The 25,034-nt window shown below is 43.5% G+C and overlaps 1 protein-coding gene across 1 annotated transcript in view; it reads left to right on the plus strand.

Annotated features, from left to right (window-relative positions):
* The first annotated feature begins 18,525 nt into the window (after positions 1-18,525).
* LOC107996318 (alpha-2B adrenergic receptor) overlaps positions 18,526-25,034 on the plus strand; it is a 115,563-nt gene continuing 109,054 nt past the window's right edge. The window contains exons 1-2 of the mRNA XM_062085709.1: positions 18,526-19,499; positions 19,604-22,873. Coding sequence (XP_061941693.1) covers positions 21,626-22,873 — 1,248 coding nt within the window. The 5' untranslated portion in view covers positions 18,526-19,499; positions 19,604-21,625. The remainder of the gene's footprint in view (positions 19,500-19,603; positions 22,874-25,034) is intronic.

Genomic DNA, 25,034 nt, shown 5'->3' on the forward strand with positions numbered 1-25,034 from the left:
GTGTGGTTCGAATAGTTGCTCCTAAGTCGAACTAATCCTTAATAATCGTAGCAACGTAGATCCCACCCCTAAAGCCTCAGAAATTCTACAACTAACAATGTAACTCCTACTAGGTAATCGTATTAAGGGCAGAAGTTCAGAATCTTCGAGAAAAAACTTAGTAAAACCACCTGCAATTCCGTCTTCGTAGAACCAACTCGTCTGAAAAACGATCTCCAGCCTTTGCCAACTTCATCCTCCCTCCCCTTCCTTGACACCCCTCGATTCTTTCCGGCCGTAAATTCTCGGAAAACTCGATACCAAGCACATCGTCGATCCTCCCCTCTCGGCCGAAGCGAGAATGGCGAAGCATTCCGTGAATAGGCACATCCTCGGGAGAGAAATCGGCCGAATTTGAAAAACGAAAAAAAGGGAGGGGCGAAAAAATGGCGCTCTCTCCACCCTCCCTCGAAATTCGGCCAATTTTTCGACCGACGACGGGCTTCGATCCCTCATCATCCCTCGCGAGCGAATGAATGGAAAAAGGGAATGGAAGGAAAAAGGGAATGGAAGGAAAAAAGAACGGCGCGAAAAAAATTGAAAAAAGAAAGCTGTACACGCACTATACACGCGGTACAGTGGGGAGGAAAACAACGGGAAGGCGCGAGTTTTTCGTCCTGGCGAGGGACGAATTGCCGTGGCGCACAAACCAGAGCAATCCAGAGTGTCCGCGGGGCTGATTTACGAGAGGCGCGGAACAGCGAGCGAGAATTCCAATAGGAACGGTGGGATACTTTATTGCAACCGGTCCCCAGCGCCTGGTAAAGATTAACACGTAACGCGTGCAAAAATAGGATTACACTGTAATTTCCGGCCCGTCTGTGCCGGTCCCCGCACGCGAACCGTGGATTACGCCCGGGGCAGCCGCGAGAGGAGGAGAGGGGGACGTTTGTATCGTCGATGCACGCGGCAAACTCTTCGTTATTGGCTCGAAAACGGCCGCCGCGAGCGTGATTCTACGCGATTCTGCGTTTTCCCAGGGACGAAAAGTAGTTGGAAAATTGTAATTCGTATACATCCGATTCTTATGATCGTTGTTAACTTTTTTAACCTGGGTTTTTAACTGTTTATTTATTTTTATTTCCCACTCTTCGTTTTGCGCGATAAATACTCGCGATTTTATTTGTGATACGCATTTCGGGAGAAGGGTTTGGGATAATGAATTTTTCAAGCTTCGACAGAGCTTTTTATCCCCTGATCTGATATAATTGTAGGGATGAAATTGTAGAGATTGGTAATCCCTTTTGTCGAGAATTTTCGTACTAATTTATCCCGTCGTTGAAGATAAGATTCAATCGGAACTATGATTCGTTCGCTCCATGTTATACGAGAATATGTATTGTATTTATAAATTTTGAAACATCAAATTAATTTGTTTGTTTCAATCGAGAGGCTATTTTTCTTCTTCTCGTTTCTTTCCTTTTTTCCTTTTCTCTAGTTGTTTGTATCATTGTGCGCGTAGAACGCTTTTTATTTTTGACTGTCGCGCCTCAAAAGCGGTAGCCGCAAGCGTGATTTCGCTTTGTGCGTCGCAATATCGAGCGTGATTCTATACAGTGTACACTTCGAAGGGAGGAAAATAGCCGGCGATCGATCCTACAGGATGTTTGCAATCTATGTCTCTGGCCAATTTCGCTTTTGTTTTTCTTTTTTTTATCCCTACGACAATTACTAAAAATTTAATTCTGACAAGAATTAACAAGAATAATAAGGAATACCTTATTAATGGTAAGCGTAACAACTCGACTTTCCAGCCATACGTTTGAACGTGTTGGATGATTTAATGGCCTGCATATATTTCTATCTACCGCCAAGATCTCGATCCCTTTGTGAAATATAAATGGAATACCTTGTCGTTCTTGAATCCATCTATATATATATATCCTTTGGTTATATTTTTGAATTAGATGGTCGAGCTTCCCACGAAACACATCGTGACGAGTTTATACGCGGTACGAGCGACGATTCCACGGTACAAAGGGCAAAATTTTTCCTTCGTGACTCACATTTAGAGGGAGGCTTCGTTCACAGGCTCGAATCGGTGAATATTCATGCTCTCCGCTCTGGAACGTTAGAGGAAACGCAACGCACGAAACACAGATTCATTGTTCCTGACACAGTCGTATCTCTCTCCCTTCCTCCCTCTTCTCTCCTCTCTCTCTCTCTCTCCAGCGATGAACGCTAAAAGCGGTCACGACGGGGTGAGAACGACACCGTTAACGATGACGAAACGCAAGTCGACCCAGTTCCATCCCCCTAGCGCGTGCACACACGGACGAAAAGCTGATTTATTACGAGCGCTTCCTCCCCTCCCTCCTGCGCCGTCCAGCCAATGGTACATTAAACTTGCCACGAATTTATGGCGCATTATTTCGAACGAATATATCTTCTTCACCGGTAACTCGCATCAACTTCGAGTCACTGCCTATTTGCATGGAATCTGGAAGACAAATAGAAAGAAGGAGGGTATAGAAGGGGGTGCATGTACAGAGAGAGGAATGGAAAAGGAAACGGTGGATGGATAAAATGACCGGGAAACGGACGAAGGCATGGGCACGAGGGAGAATAGGAAGAAAAATTCGCTTCTCTGATTTATAGATAGCAATCTCTTGGAGGAGATACTCGAAATATCGAAATATCGTTTGCTCGACGGTCGACGATGCGCCAAACAAAGTTCTACGATTCTCGCATTCGTATAGAAAATCCAATCGTTCTCCTGTGTAATAAACGTCTGTCGGGCATCGTGATATCCATCGATCGAGAGATAATCCGTGTAAAAGCGCATCGATGGAATTTCGAAGTAGCTTTCTCGACTCGTTCTTATGATAAAGATACGATTTTATAATAAAGATATGAAATAACAAAGATATGATTATAATATAAAATGTTTTCTAATTTTAACGTAGAACCGAGGATGAATTGTGAGAATTTATGTGATAACGCGTACGTATACGTAATTCTTATTATATTATTAGTCGTGGAATCAAAGTTCGGTGATTCTCTCAAGATTCTAAGAAATATCTCTTCTTCTTTTGTCATATATCGCTATAATTTTTAAGATAAACGCTACTGATTCGCGGTATCGATTGCATTATACAATGTCAATACCAATATTGCAATCACGTATTATTCACCGAAATTCAATCAAGACGGATTATATTATAAGCTAATATATATATTCCCGATCATTACTGTTATCTAACCATTCATGTGTACGTGAATTGGATCAGTGTAGATGATGATACAGGTGAATTACTTTGATATAGTTATTATTATTATTATTATTCTCTTTTGTGAGGTATATTATTTATACATATGCGTGTCTGTACAATTTGATATATATATATGTATGTATACATTAATATGTATCGGAGAATTTATGACGTGAATGTGAAATCAATGTACCGAATCTTTTCTGAATCATTAAACACGCTTGAAATCGTTTTGAATTTAATCAATTGACACGAATAATCAATATAAGGTTTTAAACGTATGGATTTGTTTTTAATCATAATTGATATAATATAGAATTTTTTTTCTTTTTAATATTTGTTTCCTCGAAATAACTATTCTTCCTATCAATTTAAATATATTTCGTTTAATCTTGACATTTTCGACAACTATGCATGGATGAATCACAACCACTTTCTCTCCATAAATAATATTTTTTATCTTCAAATTTCGCAGTTTAATTGACCATTGGATGCCATAGAAAGACAAATTGGAAGATTGGTTAATTTTTCGTGAAATGAAAAATCGAATCGAAGGAAATTTGGAATATCGAGAATTGAACTCGGATCTAACTGGGCGGCAACTAAGAATTTAACCGTATGAGCCATCGAGTTCTTGTTACTGAACTTCATTTTATCATTATTTATATCCAATAGAAATCGACTTTATAAAATAAAAAAAGTCTTTTACACTTTGAATAATATTACATGTCCTATTAGAATCTTTCTTCTTTTCCTTATTTAATTGCATAACACTTTTGGCCATTCTCCAAATATCATTTCGCGGAACAATTTAAAAGTGTCTTTCCCTCAAGAAAATTTTATCTCTCTCCTTTCGCATCAGTTAACTAAAATCCAACACTAATTCTCCTTACTCCCTGTATCAAAGAATCATTTCGAAAGAAGCATTAGTCCAGAAATTTTTCAGTCACGAAAGAGAAAGATATCATTTCAGTTTTAATTTCATTCTGCAAGTTTCTTCGTCTGGAAAAGGAATTTCGAAGGAAGGAAAGTTTTTCTCCGGAAGACGTTCCGAAACGGAATTCGAAAGTTGCTCACTCGAAGAAAAGAAACAAATTTAAACTGGGTCTACGTTGATCGAAATAGCGAGGAGAGGGACTTTCCTTTTTTTCTTTTTTTTAATTTGTACGCCTTGAGCGCTTACTTATGACGGGTGAGCAGGCATGATGATCGATGGATAAACTTTACGGATAATTAGGTAAACGGCGCTCTTTCTATTTATAGGCGCGTTCCATCATGGATGTCAGAGGCGTCAATTTTCGCGAGGAACGCACGTCGAAGGGAGCGCACGGGTGAAATTGCCACGACGCGAAATTTGCCACCTCTCGCCTTTCCTCGAACGATTTTTCTCGTATGTTGAGCCTTGCTTGCTCGATCGCGTGAAAAAACTACAGTCGTAGTAAAAATCTCGTAAAACCCGTAACAATGTCAAAAAAAATGTCTCGAACGAATAAAGGTATACGATGCAGTAAACGTTTTTATGGAAGATCCAGCATGCGAACTTGTTTCGCGATTGTTTGTTTTCACTTTTATTTTCCTCCCCCTCCCCTAATGTAATATTTTATATTTCCCATCGTCGTCGCAACACCGCGTTCGAAGAGACTTGGATCGTTTGGCGAGTACACGGGGATCGTTTCAATTTTACATGACCGATAACCGCAGGGAATAATTGTCCGAATTAGCAATTCAATTCCTTCTGTGACGATTCCTGCCAGTGAGGAACGATCGGTTTAACAGTGAATTACACTTAAAGAAACCAGTACACACGCAGATAAATTTGAATCTTACATCTAATTTCCAATAATTCTAATTTAATTTAAAAGTAATCTCGGACAAAAAATAACATTTCTCTTTCCAGAGAACCAATCTATCCAATATAAATAAAAATAAATTTCATTCGATTCGTCAAAAAATGTTTTCAAGTTTTTCAAAATTTCGAATTATCTCTGACAATTCTCCCTATCGATTTTTCAAAGCCTCCCAGAAACCTCAATGTTCCTGCTCATAAATATCAGGGAACAGGCTAGAAAAGAGACCGCGAAACGTCCCGCGGAGGCGACAGCAGTCATTAGACATCTTCTCGGTATAAAAATATTGGCAAGTCTCTTTTACTTGTGAATGTACAACACGAGTTTCATTTTCAAAGGAGATAATTTTCCAACCGCAACCACGAGCAGCTTCTATTCATACCTATCTTTTATTTTTTTTTATGGATTGTCATAAAAATGGACATCCTCGTCCGAGGATGGAGAACGCGACAAGATAATCAAGAGAAACATTCTTACGATTCGATCAAATAATTAGCAAAATGATGTTAAAGATTTAAAAAGAAAAATCTCAATACATTTTAATATCATATCTTTTTTAAAAGAATCTTTAAGCAATACGGTTTTATTATAAATAATCGATAAGGAAGAATTTTCTGTCCTTATTTCTAAAAAGATTTAGTCCTGAGAAGGTTAAGGATCGATTTAGATAAAAATCAATCGAAAAGAAATTTAGGTCACTCATAAAGAAGATTGGAGGAAGTTAATCGTAATATAGCAACCTTCCCTAACCTAACCTCCACTATCTCAGCATCTAAAGCACGGTCCTGCTAGATGGCGCTATCGATGAGTCCACTTAGTAATAGTAGTATCTCGTCCATATTACCATTTATATCGTGGTAAGTTTAAAAAGTAACAAAATATCGAAGAAATAATATTCGAGATATACACACATCATTTTTTTTTTTTGATCATTCGATTCGATGCTTAGAAAGAATTACATACGTCACTAAAGAAAACCACCATTAACAATCTTCCAATTTAAACACACTTCCTGTTGATGAAAATTCTTTCCCACTCTCTCTCTCTCTCTCTCGTCAAATTCCTCTCGATTCCAGCCAAACATCCACATGAGTCGACTCGTTGATTTCCCCATCTATTTGCACAGCGGCACAAAACGGTTTATTGTCCCTTCGGATCGTCTAATTGTAACAAACTAGCAAAAAGCAGCTTAAAGCAGCTTTAAGCAGCTCCCGTAACAATAAACATCCCATTATTCGCCGAGCTATTCGTTCGATTCGTAGCCGTGTTTCGAAACGTCTCGTGTAATTTCGAAGCTGAGTACGGTGAGAGCAAATGCATTTACGCGGCGAGAGGGAAATGCGTCCGCGAGAGTACATTTCCGGAAACGGTCCTGGATCGTGACTGAGTTAAGTCTGTGTGTGTGTGTGTGTGGGTCGAGAGAAGAATTTCTTTCCACGAAAGAATTGAATTACCGTCACGATCTAGGAAGAAGCTGACAGTCATCGACGAGGGATTCCCTTTCAGCTCGAGAATAATACGGCCTTCGTTTTTTCTCTTTCCTTCTTTCTCTCTTCCTCAATTGTTTTTGATCAATTAATACGCGTTTCATGGGACGTCGAAAGTCGAGTGAAATAAAGAAAAAAGGCGCAAAATGGCGAAAAGTGCAACGAAATATTATCGTGCACAGAATATTTGCACTGAATGTAAAAAAAAAAAAAGGAATATGGAAAATTCTTTTTCGTTTATTTACTTATTTTTTTTTTTTGAGAAAGTTTATAACGCAACGTATCATAGTGTAGGAAATTTCTATAATGCATACCGTTGCGTCACCCGTATCGAACGTTCTAATTTGTGAATAACGAAAATAACTGTACGTGGCGATTCCTTTTGACGAAACGATCAATGAAATAACGAAATGGAATATTTTATTTTTAAAGTTGTCGTCCACTCGATGATTAGCGAACGTTCCGTTTTCGATTAAATTGAATCAAGTGTTGTTTTGGGTCACTCTGCCGATCCGTTGATGGAGTTAGGTAATGGAGGATGATACGAGGTTAAGCTTTGTTTCGGAATACTGCTGATTCATTGGTGGAATTGGACGATGAAGGTTTTCCAGTTTTTTGTCGCGTGTTTCGAACGACACGCACGGAAAAAATTTAAAGGATGGAAAGAAAAATGGAAGGGAAGAATCCGCGAGAGAAGTATTTCTCGAGAAAAGATGAAAATATAATTTTCGAAAAATATGTATTGGTTTTTATCGATGTGGATAGAAACGTAATCTCATGCTCGTTCAATTTACGTTTATCGATGTTTTTTGAATATTCAGATTTTACCCAATATAATATAATTTATATTTAAATATGAAACTCGATTGTTCTAATATCACGAATCCCTCGCAATTAAATAAATAAAAATACGATTGAATTTCGGAATACGAGCAATTATTATCGCGACGAACGAAAATTTCATCGATATCACGAATGTATACTCATCGCGGACGCTGGTTCTATTAATTTTTCGTTATCAATCACGTGGAAGACAACAATACGCAATGAATAATCATCAAATTTCAATGAATAATCACTATAATGGTTATTTCAGGATATAATCTGTACGAGCAAGGCAATCAGCATCGCGATCCTTGTCCGATCAGCCAAATATTCCTACCAAAAATATTGTTATATTATCAATACACAAGGTGATTCACGCACTCTTCTTTTTCCATTCGCGTGCAATAAAATAACCGTCGTCTCATTGCCCTGTTACGTCATACACATCGAAGCAATATTCGTGCAAAGTCACTTAAATCGGATACACTAGCTCATAATTCCCAGCACAAAAAACAGTGAGAGGAGTTTCTATGTCAAAATATCGAAAGAGTCATAGGTTTATTGAATATAGTTCATCAAAATTTATGGAATTACCAATCATCAATAAACATTGATCATAAGAGATACACCATTCAAAAATATATCCAAAAGATTCTTAAATTAACCCTCCAAACAACTTTTTCTTCCACATTCTTCATTAATCTTTCATTTTCAGATTTTTAAAAACTGCGGACACGTATTATTTCGAGTCGAAACCCGGTATATAAATAACCCGTTTACCCCCGATACCGACTGCGGCGTCGTTAAATGGGCAACAGCCTTTAATCTCGCCCCACCATCTGCCCCGTTATCGGTCAGCGTTTCGACTCGCAACACGCGACGACTGCGAGCCTGACTTCGCCATCTCGGCGAGGTAGTCAGGTGTTTCGACGATCAAAAACCGATCGAGAGAGAGAGATCTCCGTTCGCGAGACAAGCGAGATAAGGAGAGCCGCGTGTATGCGATCGTAAATCGATCGAGAACCGCGTCGAATCGAAGAGAGAGCGGATGTTGGAGACACGGACGAGGGCGAGGGTGATGTGTGCGTCGGCCTACTCTGCCAACTTCAACCCCTTCCACTCCTTTCTTTCGCACATCCGTGACGTCACCGCGCCCCTACCACGACGCCCGTATCCCAACTACCCCTGGGTAGTTGGACGGAGAGTCGTCTGGTAGGGGTCGATACCATCCTCCACCCCCGCTGCTCCTTCCAGTTTCTTCCCTCGCGCGCTTTCTTCCCCATTTGTCTCCCGTTTCCAACGTTTTCTCCCTCTTTTCGATCCTGGCTCTCGCCAACCCTTAGGGGACGCGTGCATAGAACGCAACCCCCGTTGCTCACCTACGTGTCGGTGAAGTTGGAAAGAAAGGAATAAACGACCGTCGAACACATGGGTAAACGAGGAAATAAGGGCGACGTAGTTGGGAATCAGTGAGGGAGTAAGAAATGATAAACAGCGAATATAGGTGTTCGCGAAATGTTAACAAGAAAATTATCTTCTTGGAGGAAGAAACTTGCTGCAATTGCCATAAACAGGATTCGAAACAAGATCGATGGACTGCTCCACTCTCTTACGCGATCGATGATTATTTATTACGTTTCCTGTGTTTAAAAGATTTTATTTGCCAGTTTTTAGAGACAGATAAAATAATTCCAGGATAAATAAGGTATCACATTCGTAAGAGTTGACGAACGATTCGAAATGAATCTTGGAATTGGAACAAGAAGAAAAAGAAGAAGACGAAGGTTGGTCGTGGGGTTGGTAGACGTCACGAGAGGAAAAGAAAAGGAAAGAAAAGGGGGAAAGAGGATGAAAAAAGAGGAGGTGAAAGGGGAGAGGGTGGAGGAGGAAACGATGGAAAAAGTGTGGGGAGAAATGTGGGATGCGGGTGGTTAGTGGAAAAAAGTCAGCGGTAAAGAAATCAAACGAACCGAGGGGGGTGAGGGTATGACGCACACGGGTCCTGTGGCGTGCATGCGTGTTCCAATTTGTGTGTGTGTGTGTGTGTGTCTCGTATACACTGTCATGCACACGCAAGCGCGACGGTATGACGTCATAAGGGCGGGGTCCTCGTTAACGGCATTCTAGTCGGTGCACCGAGGCGACGAAGAGGCGAGCAACACGTGGAAAAGGGGTCGTGTCGGGGCGACGTCCGTCCTCGAGGCACTCTGCACCCCTTCGCGTCCCTTTCGGCCAATTTGGCCCTTGGTCGTTTAAAAAGCGCCCACGGACTCCCGTTGTCCGTCTTCCTCTCGCCCCCGAGAATCACCTCACATCCCTCAGCGGCGAGAAATTGGATGAACGTGGCATCGAGACGTTCGATTTTCGACACCCCTTTCAAAGAGAAATACGGATCTGGGAAAGTTTGAATGGGAGAAATGTATCTCTCTGCGGAGGATTTTGAGAGGGGGATTCGTCAGCTGCAGTTTTTATGAAAAAGAAAAAAAGAAAAAACTCTGTTGTACTCTATGATGTCAAAAATTAGGCAAATTGTGTGGTACTTGAAGGAGAAAACGTTTTTCGTTATACAAAAGAGGTTGCAAACTTATATTTCTTGATATCGACAATCTTTCAAAAAGAAATGAGAGAAATTTCGCGAGCGCAATTCTTATCCTTCGGTGAAATTAGCATCGTAAACGTAGCATTTATGTTTGATTCTCGATACGAAATATTCTTTGGGAAAAGAAATTGAGAAAATGTATAAAGAATTTTAAGAATTAGGAAAATCTCATTGCACGAGAGGGATACGCAAATCCGTATCCATAATAGACGTTTTTTTTTTCAAAAAAGAAATTCATTTTTAGAGAAATTCGATGCAGGGAGATATATGGAAGATTGAACGCGGAAGATCTCGTTGCAAGAGAAATGGGATGCTGGTTGATTTGCTGGTTGTAATTTTTTGAACCGCTCTGTATGGGAGATTTGCAGGAAGCTGAAGATACTATCGGTTTAAAACATTATTTCCGGTGACCCGCGTCTTCCGCGGCCGAGAATACTGCCACTTCCGTTGGAAGAGTCGGGGGAGGGGAAATGTTACAATACGCTTGCGTCACAATAAATAATGGTCCCGGTGGTACAAAATGATTCAGATCGTGGAATGGCGGAGGAAAAACCTTCATCGGGAACTTTTTAAGCGAGATAAAGGAGAATAAAGTGTCTTGCGGTGAATCCAAATAAGTTCCTTTCGCTATATGATCGTAGAACAAAGAACGAAATTAGAAAAGTTACTTTGGCGTAATGGACAGATCGTTTGATTGCCACTTCGTTAGTTTTCTTCAGGCCTCCCGAGTTCGAAACCGGGATTTTGTCGAAATGATTTTTTCACTTTCTATATGAATGGAAAAACTTCAAAAACCGTCAGAAATGTCAACTTTGCTCCTCCAATTTCCCCGACTGATGACTCTAAAAAATTTAATCTACCCCCGAAATTCCGCAATCAACAATTGTGTGCATAGCGTCGCAGTGTGCAATTTACAAAATGGAAATCAAATATCGTTTTATATCCCGGGTCGGGTGGTGGTGGTGTGTGTTGGGTTGGTGTTGAAATTCCGTAGACCGGCGTGCCCGAAATTCCAACACGTAGAAACTCGAGGGAAAATCGTGGAAAAGTGCACGCGGCTGTGGTTCCATGGTCGCATTTAAATCCTCCAGCATGTGTTGGTAGGTTCGAAGGAAAATGTATGTGTGGTCCGGAGCATCGAGGGAGATTCGTCCGGATTATTCGCAGGGTGAGAAAGATTAGATCGATTTAGATTGAATCGTGAGTGATAGTGGCCTGAGAAAGATGAGGGCTCTCTAAAACGAGGAAGTGAAGGAGGGAGGTTCTCGTGGGTTCCAAAATGGACTCTGTGAACTCGAATCGCCGCAAGTATCTTTGCGGCGTTTGGAAACGGATTGTTGTTAATCTATTTTCCGAAAAAAAAAAGATAAAATCCTCTTTCTCTCCGCCATTAAATATAAAGTATTTATACCAATTATCTTGATTGTCGAAAAACTGGAATCGTCTTTGAAAAATTCTTTTCAGAAAGAAAATATGTAAATTAATGCTTTTATTTAAAAAAAATCGATCACCTTCGATTTTGTATTAACACAACTTATAAGGCGAAACGATAAGCCAGATGTATAATAATCGGCATTATAAAATCTCTATTGCACGCCCCCCCCCCCCTTTTTTTTTAAAGTGATATCACTGAAAGAATTTCATCGAGGATATCGAGTGGCGTGAATTTTCCACGGTTTTAAAACTGATGGAATAAGGATGAAGGGAGGAGAGTTTGACAGTTTATAGACGACGAAATTGGTTGATCGTTCATTCTCTTTTTAGAGGCAGTCGCCGAAATGAACAATTTAAGAATGCATAGAATATTTATTGGAAACGCTCGATGGACGTTTAAACAAGTCTATCCCCTATATAGGTGTTCCGAGGCGGCGGCCATTATGAATTCAGGGAAATATTAACGAACCAATCTTCGAGTCTTATTCATAAATTTGGCCCTCGTTTAAGGATACCCCTTGGACGGGTCGGCACGTGCATCGCAATAAAAATTTCATTAAAACCGGCCCGGCTCTACGCTCTCGGCCCGCGATACTTTTTTGCTATGGTTTATTAAATTTTTATCGAAATATCGGCCACGAAACATACTTCGCTAGTTAACCGTCGAGGATATTTGCACGCGAATATCTTTAATAACGGTCTTCTAACGAATAATGAGAGAAAAGTTTCCAGAAAATTGAAATTAATTTTCATCCGCACGGTCATTATTGAGGGATCGCGTGTCTCAGGTAATGGAAACGTGCGATACGCGTAAACGTTTTCGTCCCCCCGGTCGACAGAGAGTGGCGAGATCGAATTAAAAAGCGACAGCTATTAATTAAAATGGACAGCACGGTACACAGATTCGACGGAGATAAAATCGCGCTTGGGAAACTTTGCTTTTTATTTGCTCGTATTTTCCACGGGTGAAATGCAATTTCTGTAATAAATCACAAAAAAAAAAAAAAGAAAAAAACAAAGAAGTTAAATTTTATTCCTTTTTTTTCTCTCTCTCTCTCTCTCTATGAATCGCGTCATTCTCTCGTATTCGCGCAATGTATTTACACGAGAAGAAACGTATAACAATGTACAATGGAATATACGCTTATCCGAAACGTCGATTATTCGAAGCTTGATTATTCAAGTGATCGATTATCCGAGAATAGCACGAGTATATATTCAAATTACCGTATCTACCAACTTTATCCGGGAATATAATATTTTTCACAAGAGGACGATTGAAACCTCGAGCATTGATTTCTCATTTCTCCCTCGATTCCTCTCTAAACTAAAAAAAATTGCATATAAAATTACGTATTCTTTTAACCGTTTCATCGTTACATTCATGGTCGGTGAACAGTTCGAGGTGAATTCCCTTCGAGGATAATCGACTCGGTTCTACTTATATTGCAAAACCAGATAGATCAAAGTGGCTGATTGCAAAGGGCAGTTCCGAAGTTACGTCGTATTCGTCACCGATCTTAATAAACGACCATGGAATTTGTTCCAAGGGATTTCTGCGCATTACCAACGCAGATTCCGTCCCGTTTGAAGTTCAACACCCGAAGTTTGGATCGTTTGGGGAATCTTGTTGCGAGGGGGACAACTCAGCTATCCTCAAGTATCGAAGCGGGGAAAGAAATCTAACGGGGGTAGGGCCTAGGAGGAGGAAGAACACGGACAGACAAACGTGTAATTGAAAGTGGCGCGGAAGCAATTTCCGACAAAGCGATGAATAATTCAAAATAAGGAGCGCGAAGAAAGGAATCCGCTCGTTTCTGTGTAAAATAATTCAATCGGAATATATTACCAGGGGAGCAGGGGAGGGGAAGGGCATTAATTCGTAGAAGTAGTGAGAAGCCCCCGGATGGAATTAACTTTGTAACCGGTTTTTTCTTCTTTCACTAGTGGAAAAGAGAGGTGGAGAAAAAAGAAGGAGAAACATTAAAGTAGTAATAATTATAGAAGACGATCCATCCGCGTTCTTCTTTTATCGAGCCTTACGAAATTTTTAACAAGACGATTCATTTTGAACGACACTTTCGCGTTTGCACCCCCGATTGAGCGATATCATTCTTTTCCCCCCTCACGATATTATGATATTAATAAATCTATTAAAAATCAAAGTTCATGAATAACCAACAAGTTGCTTATTCAAGTAGATACTTTCTTCCATATCCACAGACATTACAGACAGAATCTACTTGTTGCTCACTACTCGGTCACCCAAACTGGGTCACTTTTGACTCGCGCTCGTTCCTCTTCTGCAAATCAACTCTTCTACACAACTTGTGCACACTCGAATGCTAAAAAATAATCGATCAATCCATCCCAAGGGCTGTGACGGAAGAAAAAGAAGAAGAAGAAGAAAAAAATTAACCACTCCTGGCTGGATTCATCCGTTTCTTCGGATTTCAAGGGGAGGAGAAAAGTGTGTCGGAAAATGACAGGAGGAGGTATAGAGAATATAGAGAATTCTCGAGCTTGAAATTTCAAACGGTGGTTGGCTATCGCTCCCTCATTGTGTGCATGTGTGTGTGTGTATCCATAAGGCAGATGTCCTCGCTTCCTTTGACGGCGCCGCATCAGCGTTACCCATCCACCCCCGCGAGCTGCTCTCATTCTCTCCGTCTGTCTCTTTGCCGAAAGTTTGCCGTCGGTAAGTTCGGGATATTGTCGTAACTCTGATGTGCAATCTCCCTCTCTCTCTCTCGACTCCACGTGTGTAGGACGCGTATGTGTGTGTGTGTGTATCGGCATTGTCTCGTGCGGAGAACATGCACGGAGAAACTAGTTAGGAACTCCTTCGTTTTGGCCTTCGGTGTCCTTGGGCGACGAGATACGGGTGCATCATACGCGACCACCATCGACTCGGCATTGTCCGTCAAACAGACGAGATTTATATACGCGTCGTATAATTCGATACGTGCCTCTCTGATCGAAAAATTAGGGTTCTTTTCTTTTTTTGAATTTAATAATTTTATTCGATAATTTTTGCGCGTGACGAAGATTGTTTATAGAGTTCGAGTTTGATCGAAAAAGAACAAGGATTATATCGGATTCCTCTTTCGAGAAATCATCGAGGAAGAGATAAAGATCGAGTAAAACTGACCAATTGAAATTAGGCCGGAGATTTAGATTTAAAATTAGCTATGCCACGAGCATGTCTGGTGCTATCGGGCCCTGTTAAGTGGGGTGCATAAAAACTCTTTGTGCGGCGAGGTCGACGAACCTGGGAACGGGAGTTCGCGTGCGAGGAGAGGCCGCCTTTTCTGGGAAGAATCGTGGAAAGAATCGTGTTTCCATCGAGAAATCATCCACGGGGATTTTTATTAAGAACGATTCTGAATAATCGCTGCGTTCTCGATTACTTTGAAACAACGTGGTTGGGGGGAGGCAGGAGGATCCTCTTATCTATGAAATGTGTCGCGGGCTATATTTTGCTTAATCAAATAAAAATAACAAAGCGTTTCGCTCAAATAAATTTTTATCGATTTATTCAAATAGAGTATGGAATAATTTGACTCGAGAGATTACTCCGTTAACCCCGTGGAATCGATTCGAGTTTTAGTCAAATTGGATAGAAAATAATTTTAACGTAAGAGATTTTCATTGCTTTGGTTCTCATCACAATGAATCATCGTGATCCGAGGAATTCTTTTTACAATAATTAATAACATTTGCTGACTCGTGTTGTTCTCGTTTTTTAAACGAGTTCGTCCGTATTTTGATAAATGTATCATTGTACCGATTGTAATACACAATTGTTCTACAGTGGCTATTGAAAAATATACGAATGTGTGCACGCAAGATTTCTTTTTTTTTTTTTAAAGAACCGGTGTGTTTCTGTGCAGTTTAACAACGTTCTAATAACAATAAAAAAAAATATTCGCATTCGAGAGCCAATCAATAATTTAAAGAATAATAACTAATCAATAAAAATATAATCACACGAATATAACTCTATTTTAACGATTTATATTATAATAACTTTCAAAAGAGATGTTCGATATAATTATTTTTCAATTATTTTGTTTCGACAATATCCCAAGATTTACGAGAGTTGATAAAACGTTGGAGAATTAGAACAATTTCTGGCAATGTTTAGTTAAATGGCACAGACCCGATTATGTTTTTAGAGGATCTCGCAAGATCTATCTAATCAAAAGGGTAAATTTGATCGAGATCTCTCGAGAATTATAGACAGGATTTAATATCCAAAGCGGCATATATATTTCCACGATGAGCTCGTTTCAATGTGCCGAGTTCCACCATCCACGAGCTTCCTATCAATGAAAATTTTCCTCTTATGTATAAGAATTATGTGTATCTTGTACACGATAGTTCGCTCAGTCGATAAAGGCGAATAATTAAAATAAGACAAAGCGTAGTCGCAACGAAGAACGTGACGTGCAAGAATGACGTCGTATTATTACGTATGTATTGTTATCGTAACAGAGGCGATAAGGAGACAAAAACGATTCACGACGTCTGTCTATCTTTACGAGTTGACATTCTCGAAAGGATAAAACTTAAGCTCGTCTCAAACTTTTCCTTAGTCTTGTATCGCAGGTGTCGTATATTATATGAAATAAAAAAATATGTTTTTGAAATAATTGTAAAAATTTAATGTATACCTTTAATGTATCGTGTGAAAATATGTATGTACGAAATATATGAGAAAATGATTAGATGTAGAAGCGCGTATCGTACCAATTCTACGAATAAGAAAAGCTTCTTCCCTATCAATTATTTACGATATTTCTTCTACGATGAAGATGATGCGAAACGGGATATTTTTATATCGTTCAAAATATTACGATATCACGAATAACAATGGAATATGCATTAAAGATTAGAACGAAAAGAATCTATAAAAAATCGTAGGGAGGAAGGATTCTCGCGCGAGCTCGCTATATCGTGGATTTCTGCCCTCCATGATTCGATTGGCCATTGAGCGTGGTTCGCGTATACGGTTTCGAATCGTAAAACGTCAAACACGTTTCATCGGTTGCACCGATAAAACATTCCTCCGGTGTTTTATGGAAATCCAATGTACACTTTCAGCGAACGCACAAGAGAAACAAAAAAAAAAAAATATTTACAGAAAATAGAAGAAAGAGCTTTTCAATCGAATCGTAATTTAATCGAAATTAGTGGAAATGGATTTAAGGGCGGAGAAGGAATATAAGGGATATTGGATATACGAACGATAATCGAAACTTCGAAGAACCCAAAATTTGAAGGGTCGAACCGTATTATTCCTCGCGCGAATTTTCACACACGCCGTCGATTGTTTTGAAATATTCCAGGAGGGATGGATAGTGGTAAATGCATGCGATGTAACGGGGCTCAGTTCGTTAATTTCCTGTTTGCAGGGACGTCCTTGGGGAACCTGCGGGGACGATGAAATTACCCGAGCCAGGTGGAGCTTTTTAACGTAACGAATATTTAAAGATCGCAAGGGTAACGAGGCGGGCGCCACGCACGCAACGCTCGCCATTCATGACCGGCTCGAAACCAATTTTCATGAAAGCGTCGATAATTTTTGCCACGATCCAGAAATCGATCGTTTGGTCGATGCCGTGGAAAAAGTGGATAGGTACTCGTACCCATCGTTGTATCATAGAAAGACGAGAGTGGACGTGACGTGTAACGTTTTCGAGTATCGCAGAAATTTGCCCGCCACTAGATTTTCACGACACATTTTCACGACACGTGTGACATAATTTTAGTTTACGGAGGAAAAGAAAATTGTGACTTTAACAGGAATTAAAATTTTAGTAACGATGTTTACGTGACTCTCCACGTCACAAATCGTATCACAAATTGTGCACCACTGTGCAAATATTACAATTAGTACGAATATCCCGTAAGCAGGCTGATCGAGGTCGCATACACCACCTTATCTCCCGCCTTTTCTTCGAACGCATCCTCATCTGATAACAACCCGACAAGAGCAACATAATATATTCCCAATCCGGTGGCTCCACGTTCTAAAGGCGACTATCAAGTTGCGGTCGTCTAATTTACGATCACGGCAAATGGACGCCGGTTTTAGTGGACGGTGGCTTCGTGGCCACCCCCTTGCCTCCCCTTTCTCCTCCAAACCTCTTTCGCTTCTCGTTTTCTCTCCACCGTTTCTCTTCGCTCCCTCGAGAGTTCGTTATCGCCGACGGGAGCAAACAAAACGCGCGAATTTGGCGATCCAGAGTGCAACGATTAAGTGGCGAGGGGGAGGAGGGACTATTTCGAATATTAAGCTGAAGAGGCGGAGAGGGTGTTGGATGCTTGCAGCTGCTCGGCGGATTACTTGGATAAATCTGGACCCAAATTTGGCTCGGTTGAATGGTTCTGTGCGCGGGGAGAGGGGCTCGGATGTTTGGAATAGATGTTTGGGACGAGTTTTGGCCTGAACTTGGCCCGTTTCGGTAATCCGGTTATATCCGGTTTTATTATATCTCTGATATCCATTAGCGAGTGGTTTAATTGGATAGGAGTCAATTGGAGAATATTAAATATCCTAACGGTGTGCGTGCGTGTCGCGATCCACGAGACGGAGAACGATCGATTAGCGCGCGATCGAGTGTAACCTGTGGCCAATTGGAAACGGTATCTTCCAATGACCCGGAGGAATTCGATTGATCGGATCTAATCTCAGATTCGGAAAATCGATATCGTCCCTCTTTATCGATCCTTCTCCAGCGAAAGACAGACTCTCCCTATTAATCACATACGTAAAATCTAATTTTAACTCGCACGTGGTTACAATAAAAAAAGAATCGGTCGACGCCCAAATCTATAAATTCGTTCTCAGAGGGAAGCATCTGCGTGCGAGATTAATATCAAGCCCCCATTTGCGATATATTTTTCTTCGCCGTGGTGGATGGACCGATCGGTCGATGGTCCAAAGTCGACTGTCAGGCCACGGCGGTCGGGTGCTGGCGGCGCCCCGACGCCTGCGCCTCGCGTTCCCCGACTCCGTCAGACGGCGCCCCGACGCTGCTACCGTCGGACGGAGCGCTCGGTCGGGCCACCAGTCAGCCTCCAGTGAGCCAGCCAACCTCTCTCTCTCCCTCTCGCTCGCCCTCTCGCGCGCACGTAGAGGCGCGCGCGCGCGCGCCGCCGCGTCCTCTCGACACACACGTACGAGCACACATAGGAATACGTGTAGAGCACACGCGTGCCCGCCAGAGAGCGCGCACATGCACACGGCCTTCCCTCTCGCTCCATCCCACCCCGCCGAGCGTCCCTCCTCGTCGCGCGGCGATCCTGCGAGGAGAGGTCTCCATCCAGCGCACGACGCGAGAGGGAGTCCGAGTTCCTGGCTCGTCCCTCGCGGCTGCAGTGCGTTCCCAAACATCCACGAGGCAAGCTCGAGGTGTCCGCACGTACGCACGCACGCACGCACGCAACACCACCGACCACGTTCAAGGACCACGAGGATCCTTCCTCCTCTTTTCTCGACCGACGGCACGCTCGATACGCTCCAAGGACACGCGGCGTCGAATCTTCGGCGCGGTCCACTTCGTTCTCCTCTCCCTCCCCGCTCTCCCTCCCTTCTTCGCGACAGCGAGCAACACATTATACGGGATACACCGCTCGGACCTCGTGTTTCTCGCATCCGTGCACCCGACCTCGCTCGTGGAGAGGAGGAGAGGAACGAGGAGCCTCGAGTTTCCCGCGCGTGTCACCGCTGTAACTGCCTGTGCTTGTGCTCCGTTTCGAGGGGATTCGTTCCGCGAGGATCGTGCGTGCGACGGTGACGGGCCTCGCGACGGAAAATCGTGCACGCACGGGGCGAGCGCACGGGCCAGCTCGCCGTGGTGAAAAGGGAAGGGTTGTGGAGAGTTGTTAACGGTCGAGGATCATCGGTGGAGAGAGCGGCTCCCTCCCATGGGAGATGATTCGAAGGGGAACGAGCGGCGGACGCCAGGTCGGATGGAGAAGGTAGCAGCGTGACGAGCCGAAGGACGAGATATTCCTCGACCGGATTTCGCGACGAGAGTCAGGGAAGGTGGGAAGCTGATGACGGTGGCTGCCGGAGGAGTCCGATTGTTCCCGTATTGAACGTTGGCTGATCAGCTGACCGTGTGTTTCTTTTCTTTTTTTTTTCCAAAGGGGGTGGTGATACGCTTCCGTGCGCGAGGAGGACTCGAGGAGGAGGTTCGAGGACGGAGCAGCCAGGTGTGCGCGAATGAGTCCTGTTGATCCTCGCGTGTGAAACGAAAGGAAGAGGGGTGAAAGGGACGCGATCGTGTAAATACAATCGTGTACGGACGATGGGTCGAGGACGCCGACTCTGATCTCTGGGAAGAAGGCGCGTCTCTCTCGGATGAGATCTCCTTTTTTCTCCCCCTTCCCCCTTTCTCTCTTCTCCCCTCCTTCCCCCATTCTTCGTACTCCCTCCCTCGAGCCATTTTCTCGTGGCTCCCTACACTTTAATGGATAATAATTCAAGTAACGAATTAAATAGTTATAATAACGAGTAATTAATAATAATAATAATAATAATAAAAGAATGATAATAAATCGATTTACGATACGAATAAGGACCATCGATGAGAATCGAGCCTCGAACGTGGAGTTAGAGAGAGAGAGAGAGAGAGAAAGAAAATTCTAATTAGATTCTAACCTATGTGTAAACGTATATAGATAAACTCGTTTTTACGAATCAATCTGGTGTGCGCGATTACGTGTGCGTGTGTCTGTGCGTGCGTAGAGTCGAAATAATCGAATAAATACACAAATAAATAAATAAATAAATCTGTGTCGCGCGCGTTTCTTTTCGTTTTTTCCTCCCTCGTCGTCGTCGTCGTCGTCGCGTGTGTAGTTTCCATTTCTATTTTTCTCCCCTCGCGTTAACAGGGCGAGTTTGGACGCGTGTTTAACTCGTAAACAATTCGCAAAAAAAAAAAAAAGAAAAAAAAACGAAAAAAAAGTCGCAAGTCGGAGCAGTACGGGTATATAGTATCCAAGCGCTTAACCTTTTTTAGCCGTGGCGCGTTAATTAATTAACTTGGAGGGCGTATCGTTTCGAGAAACGGGCGGGCGGCAGCGTCGAGAGTCGCGAAATATCTCGACTTGTCCGAGCGAGTATCGAGTATCGTGAGTGTCGCGCTACATATGCCTCGGTGTCGATTCCAAACCCGATAAATTTCGCGGGAGAAAGAGAGGAGAGAGAGAGAAAAGATCGAGGCGCGAATCGTCGTGGAAAGGTGTTCTCTCTCGAGCCAAGATCGAGATCGAATTAAATCTTAGGGGAGAAGTTGAGAAAAAGAAGAAGAAAGAAAAAGGGGGACCAATTTTTCACGCCCATTCTCCACTCTCCGGGTTTCTAGTTTCTACTCCTCCGCATCGCCGACCTCTTTTACTCCACACTGTACGTCCGCAATACCTGACTAATAAACCCCGTATCGTCCACGCCTTTATCCCCTTTCCGGGATTATCCGTGAATCACTCTCTACACGTATCCTTCTCCGTATTAACTCCGTGGAGATCGGGGAATACGCGAGAGTCCGCGACTCACGCAAGCAATAAATCAAGGGCCAAACTCTGTGACGACAGCACACCACATAGATAGGGTGAACAGGTGGTGGTATGCAGCGATCGAGCGATACGTAAAGAAAGGAAGGAAAGAAGAAAATAGAGAAAAAGAGACATTCGTGCGTCGATCGAAGACAGATATACAAAATCGAATACGAAAGAGGCGATCGAATAATTAAAATTGAAGGGAGAACGGAGTATCATTGCACGCGTGGAGCGGTTTTACCTCCGCCTCTCTTCTCTCTCTTTCTTTCTCTCTCTCTCTTTTCCCCACTCTCCGACTGTCCGAAGAGAAGAACTCGAGAGAGAGGGAGAGAGAGGAAGGAAGGAAGGAAAGGATCGAAGCGGGGAATCCCCGATCGAGAGAGAGAGAGAGAGAGGGAAAAGAGCTCGGCATTGTCCCGTTTTTAACGACGATGACATTATCCTGAAACGGGCATGACGCCCCTGCCCTCGAGATGCGACGAGACCACCACCATCCTGCTGCTCCTCCTACTCGAGCTTGCACCAGGTGCACGCTGCTACTCGCGCGCGGCCACCACGCCCGCCTCGACTTTGTCGAGATAGCATCTACAGTCGACGGCGAGGGTGCGAGTGATGCCGCTCCTCGGCACCATTATGACCATCGACGCCGCCGGTAGTCCGACTACGGCGTCCAACAGCGTCCTCGACGAGAACATGACGTGGCCTCGGCCAACCGGTGGCTATTCGTCTTCCACTAACGAGGCACACGCGATCGACACCGTGACCATCCTCACCGACCACCGCCACCGACGACTGTCCACGACCGAACCCGACCACGTGGCCACGACGCTCGTCGATCCTGCTACCGGCCCAATACCCAGCGTCCCGGCCGATCGCCGACCACCGGCCGCCGAGGAGGAACAACCGATCGCCGCCGTTCCTCTTCCGCCGATTACCACCACCGACCACCGCCTTCCGACCGAGGAGATCGAGATCGAGATCGAGATCGAAAGAGGGACGACATCGGGCGGAGGACTACGGGCGGAGGAGGAGGAGGAGAAGGAGGAGGATTGTGCCTGCGGGGGATACGAGGACACGATTCCCTTGCTCGTGGCCGGCGAGGATCTCGAGCGGGCCGGCAACGGGAGCGTGGACGGCAGCAGCCCGGCATCGAGAAGCATCATCGAGGAAACTAGCACGGGGGTCGTTGGTACGAGCACGAGCACGGATCGGGAAGACGTGGAAGGATTGAGGGAGTTGGAGGTGCTGTTCGGGTTGAACGGCATAATGGAGGACCTGGATGGATCGTTCAACGACTCTTTCAACGAGAGTCTATTGTTCCCGTGCAACGGTAGCCTGTGCAACGAGACGTACGTGGTGCTCGGGGAGAGCCTGTACCCGTCCGGGTACACGATCCTTCAAATAGTTCTGGCGTCCGTCCTTGTCACGCTGTTGATGATCGTGATCGTGGTCGGGAACATGCTTGTGATAATCGCGATCGCGACCGAGAAGGCGCTCAAGAACATACAGAATTGGTTCATAGCGAGTTTGGCGGTGGCCGATTTCTTCTTGGGCCTCGTGATCATGCCTTTCTCGCTGGCCAACGAGATCATGGGATATTGGATCTTTGGGTACTGGTGGTGCGACATTTACTCGGCCATGGACGTGTTGCTGTGCACGGCGAGCATCATGAACTTGTGTCTGATAAGCTTGGACAGGTACTGGAGCATCACGCAGGCGGTGGATTATCTGAAGAAGAGAACTCCCGCAAGAGCGGCCCTCATGATCGCGCTCGTGTGGCTCCTGTCCGCCCTCGTTTGCATCCCTCCCCTCCTCGGATGGAAGAGACCCACGCCGGCTGAAGAGTATCCCAAGTGTAAGGTAAGCCCAACATCTTTCTCGAGGTTATATTTACGTAGCTCGTGACACGGATCGTTGTGCATTTCTATCACCTTTCCTATTTTTGCGAAATGGAATCGATTCCCTCGTTCGACGTTTAATTATATAAAGAAGGTAGCTTGGAAAGCTTCCGATACCAATTTGAGAAGAAACCAGATTCCGTGTCAATACAATTCTACTTTGAAAAACGATAGACGTTATAAAAGGAATAGACGTAAACGTCTCTGGCGCGGTCTGGCCCAGCAATGAATAATCGCGAATAATCTCGATATAAATTTGTCTCTTATCAATTGCGGCACGGTAAAATGGGCGGCGATCTTATCTTGGGCGAGATGCAGCTGCTCGAGTCAGAGTTCCCGGGAGTGGTTAATGTTTAAAACACAATTTACTCGGTCGTATTTGAGCGAACAGGGGCGGGTAATACAAGAGTTAATTATTTCCTCGAAACTGGTTGTTAGGTGGAGTAGATGGTCGTTGCAGATGACAGATTACGAGGTCGTGTTTCGTCTTCCAGACGAGGGATTAAATCGGTCGTAACGAGAAGAGTAACGCTCGAGGGAAAAGAGGGAGAGAAAGAAAGAGAGAGAGAAAAAGAGAAATAACGATAAAAAACCGAGGAAGAAATTATATCCCGTTTCGAGGATAAGTTTATCGGTAATTTATTTATCTCGGCCGATGATAACCCGATGGATCGTGGTTACTTGACCGTGTAAACCGTCCATTTATCGCCGATGAATCCACTCCACTCGTGCACTTGATTACTTCGAACGGATGGATTCATTGTTAGATCGGCAGAAACGATGGGAGAGGATAGGGAGAAATTCAGATTTATCGGATCAACTCGAGTCCCTTTTACGCGATCGCGCACGGTTAACGGGTTGCATTGTGAACCATCTTGAAATTCTACCTACCTTTCGATGTCGAGCTCCTTTGCTTGTTATCGTCTTTTGCAGCTATCTGTTACGCCATCTACTCGCGTCTCGAGCGCTAAATTAACGTAGACGAATTTCCGTGGCCTCCTTAATTCCTTTTCTTTTTCAACCAGCGAAACGCGTTCTCGAAAATAAGACGAGTTAAAAGAACGAACAAGACATTTATATCATTTCTCAACAATTTGCACGATTTCATTTTCTCTTCTTGTGGAAATTTATAGAACGTGGATAGATCATTAAATATTGTACTTTATTTCGAGGAAATAATATGCGATTATGCGCAACAATTATTCTAAATATCAAGAATTCGAATTGAAACTACCAGTTCGACCATTTTTCCACCACCGACCAAAGTCGCGCGAAAAACTTCAGACAGCGTGAAAACGAGAAATTCTATCCGCAACACGGATATTTTCTCGCGTCCTGCCGCGATGACAGCCGCACAATCGCCTGCCCAGCCGCCTTTTATGCATCGGCGAAACTCACACCTCGATCCTCGATCCTCGAAACCCGCTTATATCCGTCTCCACGAAACGTCCCCCTCGCGAGATTGCAATTCCACGCCCGACACTTTCGGCCCCCGACTTTGACTCTCTCCCCCATCCCTTTCCCAATTTCTTTCTTCCATTTCTGTTTCCCAGCCCCACCCGTTGCGGCGGCACAATTCGGCAACCATTGTCAGGATCCAATCGAACTTCCAACTCGAAACGCGAATTTTCGCCGACAGGAGGCCCAAGGTTTATCGTTCCCATTGATCACGTTGTTTCCTGCTAATTGAAAGCAGTTACGTCACTTGCGCGCGCGTGCACGGTTTAATTAAGCCTCGCGTACACTCCGCTTGCATTTAGCAAACTTTTCAACTGGATTTTTGAAGGCCAGAACAGGTCGAAAATCGGCGATTATTCGTACGAGAGAGATCCTGTTTCCGGTCGATGACTCGTCGATGATTCTAATAATAGAGGGGGGAAGTATCTGGTGCAGAAATTTCGTGCGTGTAGAGTTTAAACCTTTTTAACAAGTTTTTTTTACAAAGAAATATTTGTTGCCGAGTTTTCTCGAGAATGGATGTGAAATGGAAGGGAGAAATGTCGAGTTGCGGCTGACCTTTCGTCTGTGAAGAAATTTGATCTTGGGATAAAGGTGTGTATGTGTGTGTGTGTGTGTGTGTATCGTTTTGTCGAGACCCACTCATCCACCTTGTTTCTCTACTT

This window comes from Apis cerana, linkage group LG15, assembly GCF_029169275.1.
Source record: "Apis cerana isolate GH-2021 linkage group LG15, AcerK_1.0, whole genome shotgun sequence".
NCBI classification, from domain to species: domain Eukaryota; kingdom Metazoa; phylum Arthropoda; class Insecta; order Hymenoptera; family Apidae; genus Apis; species Apis cerana.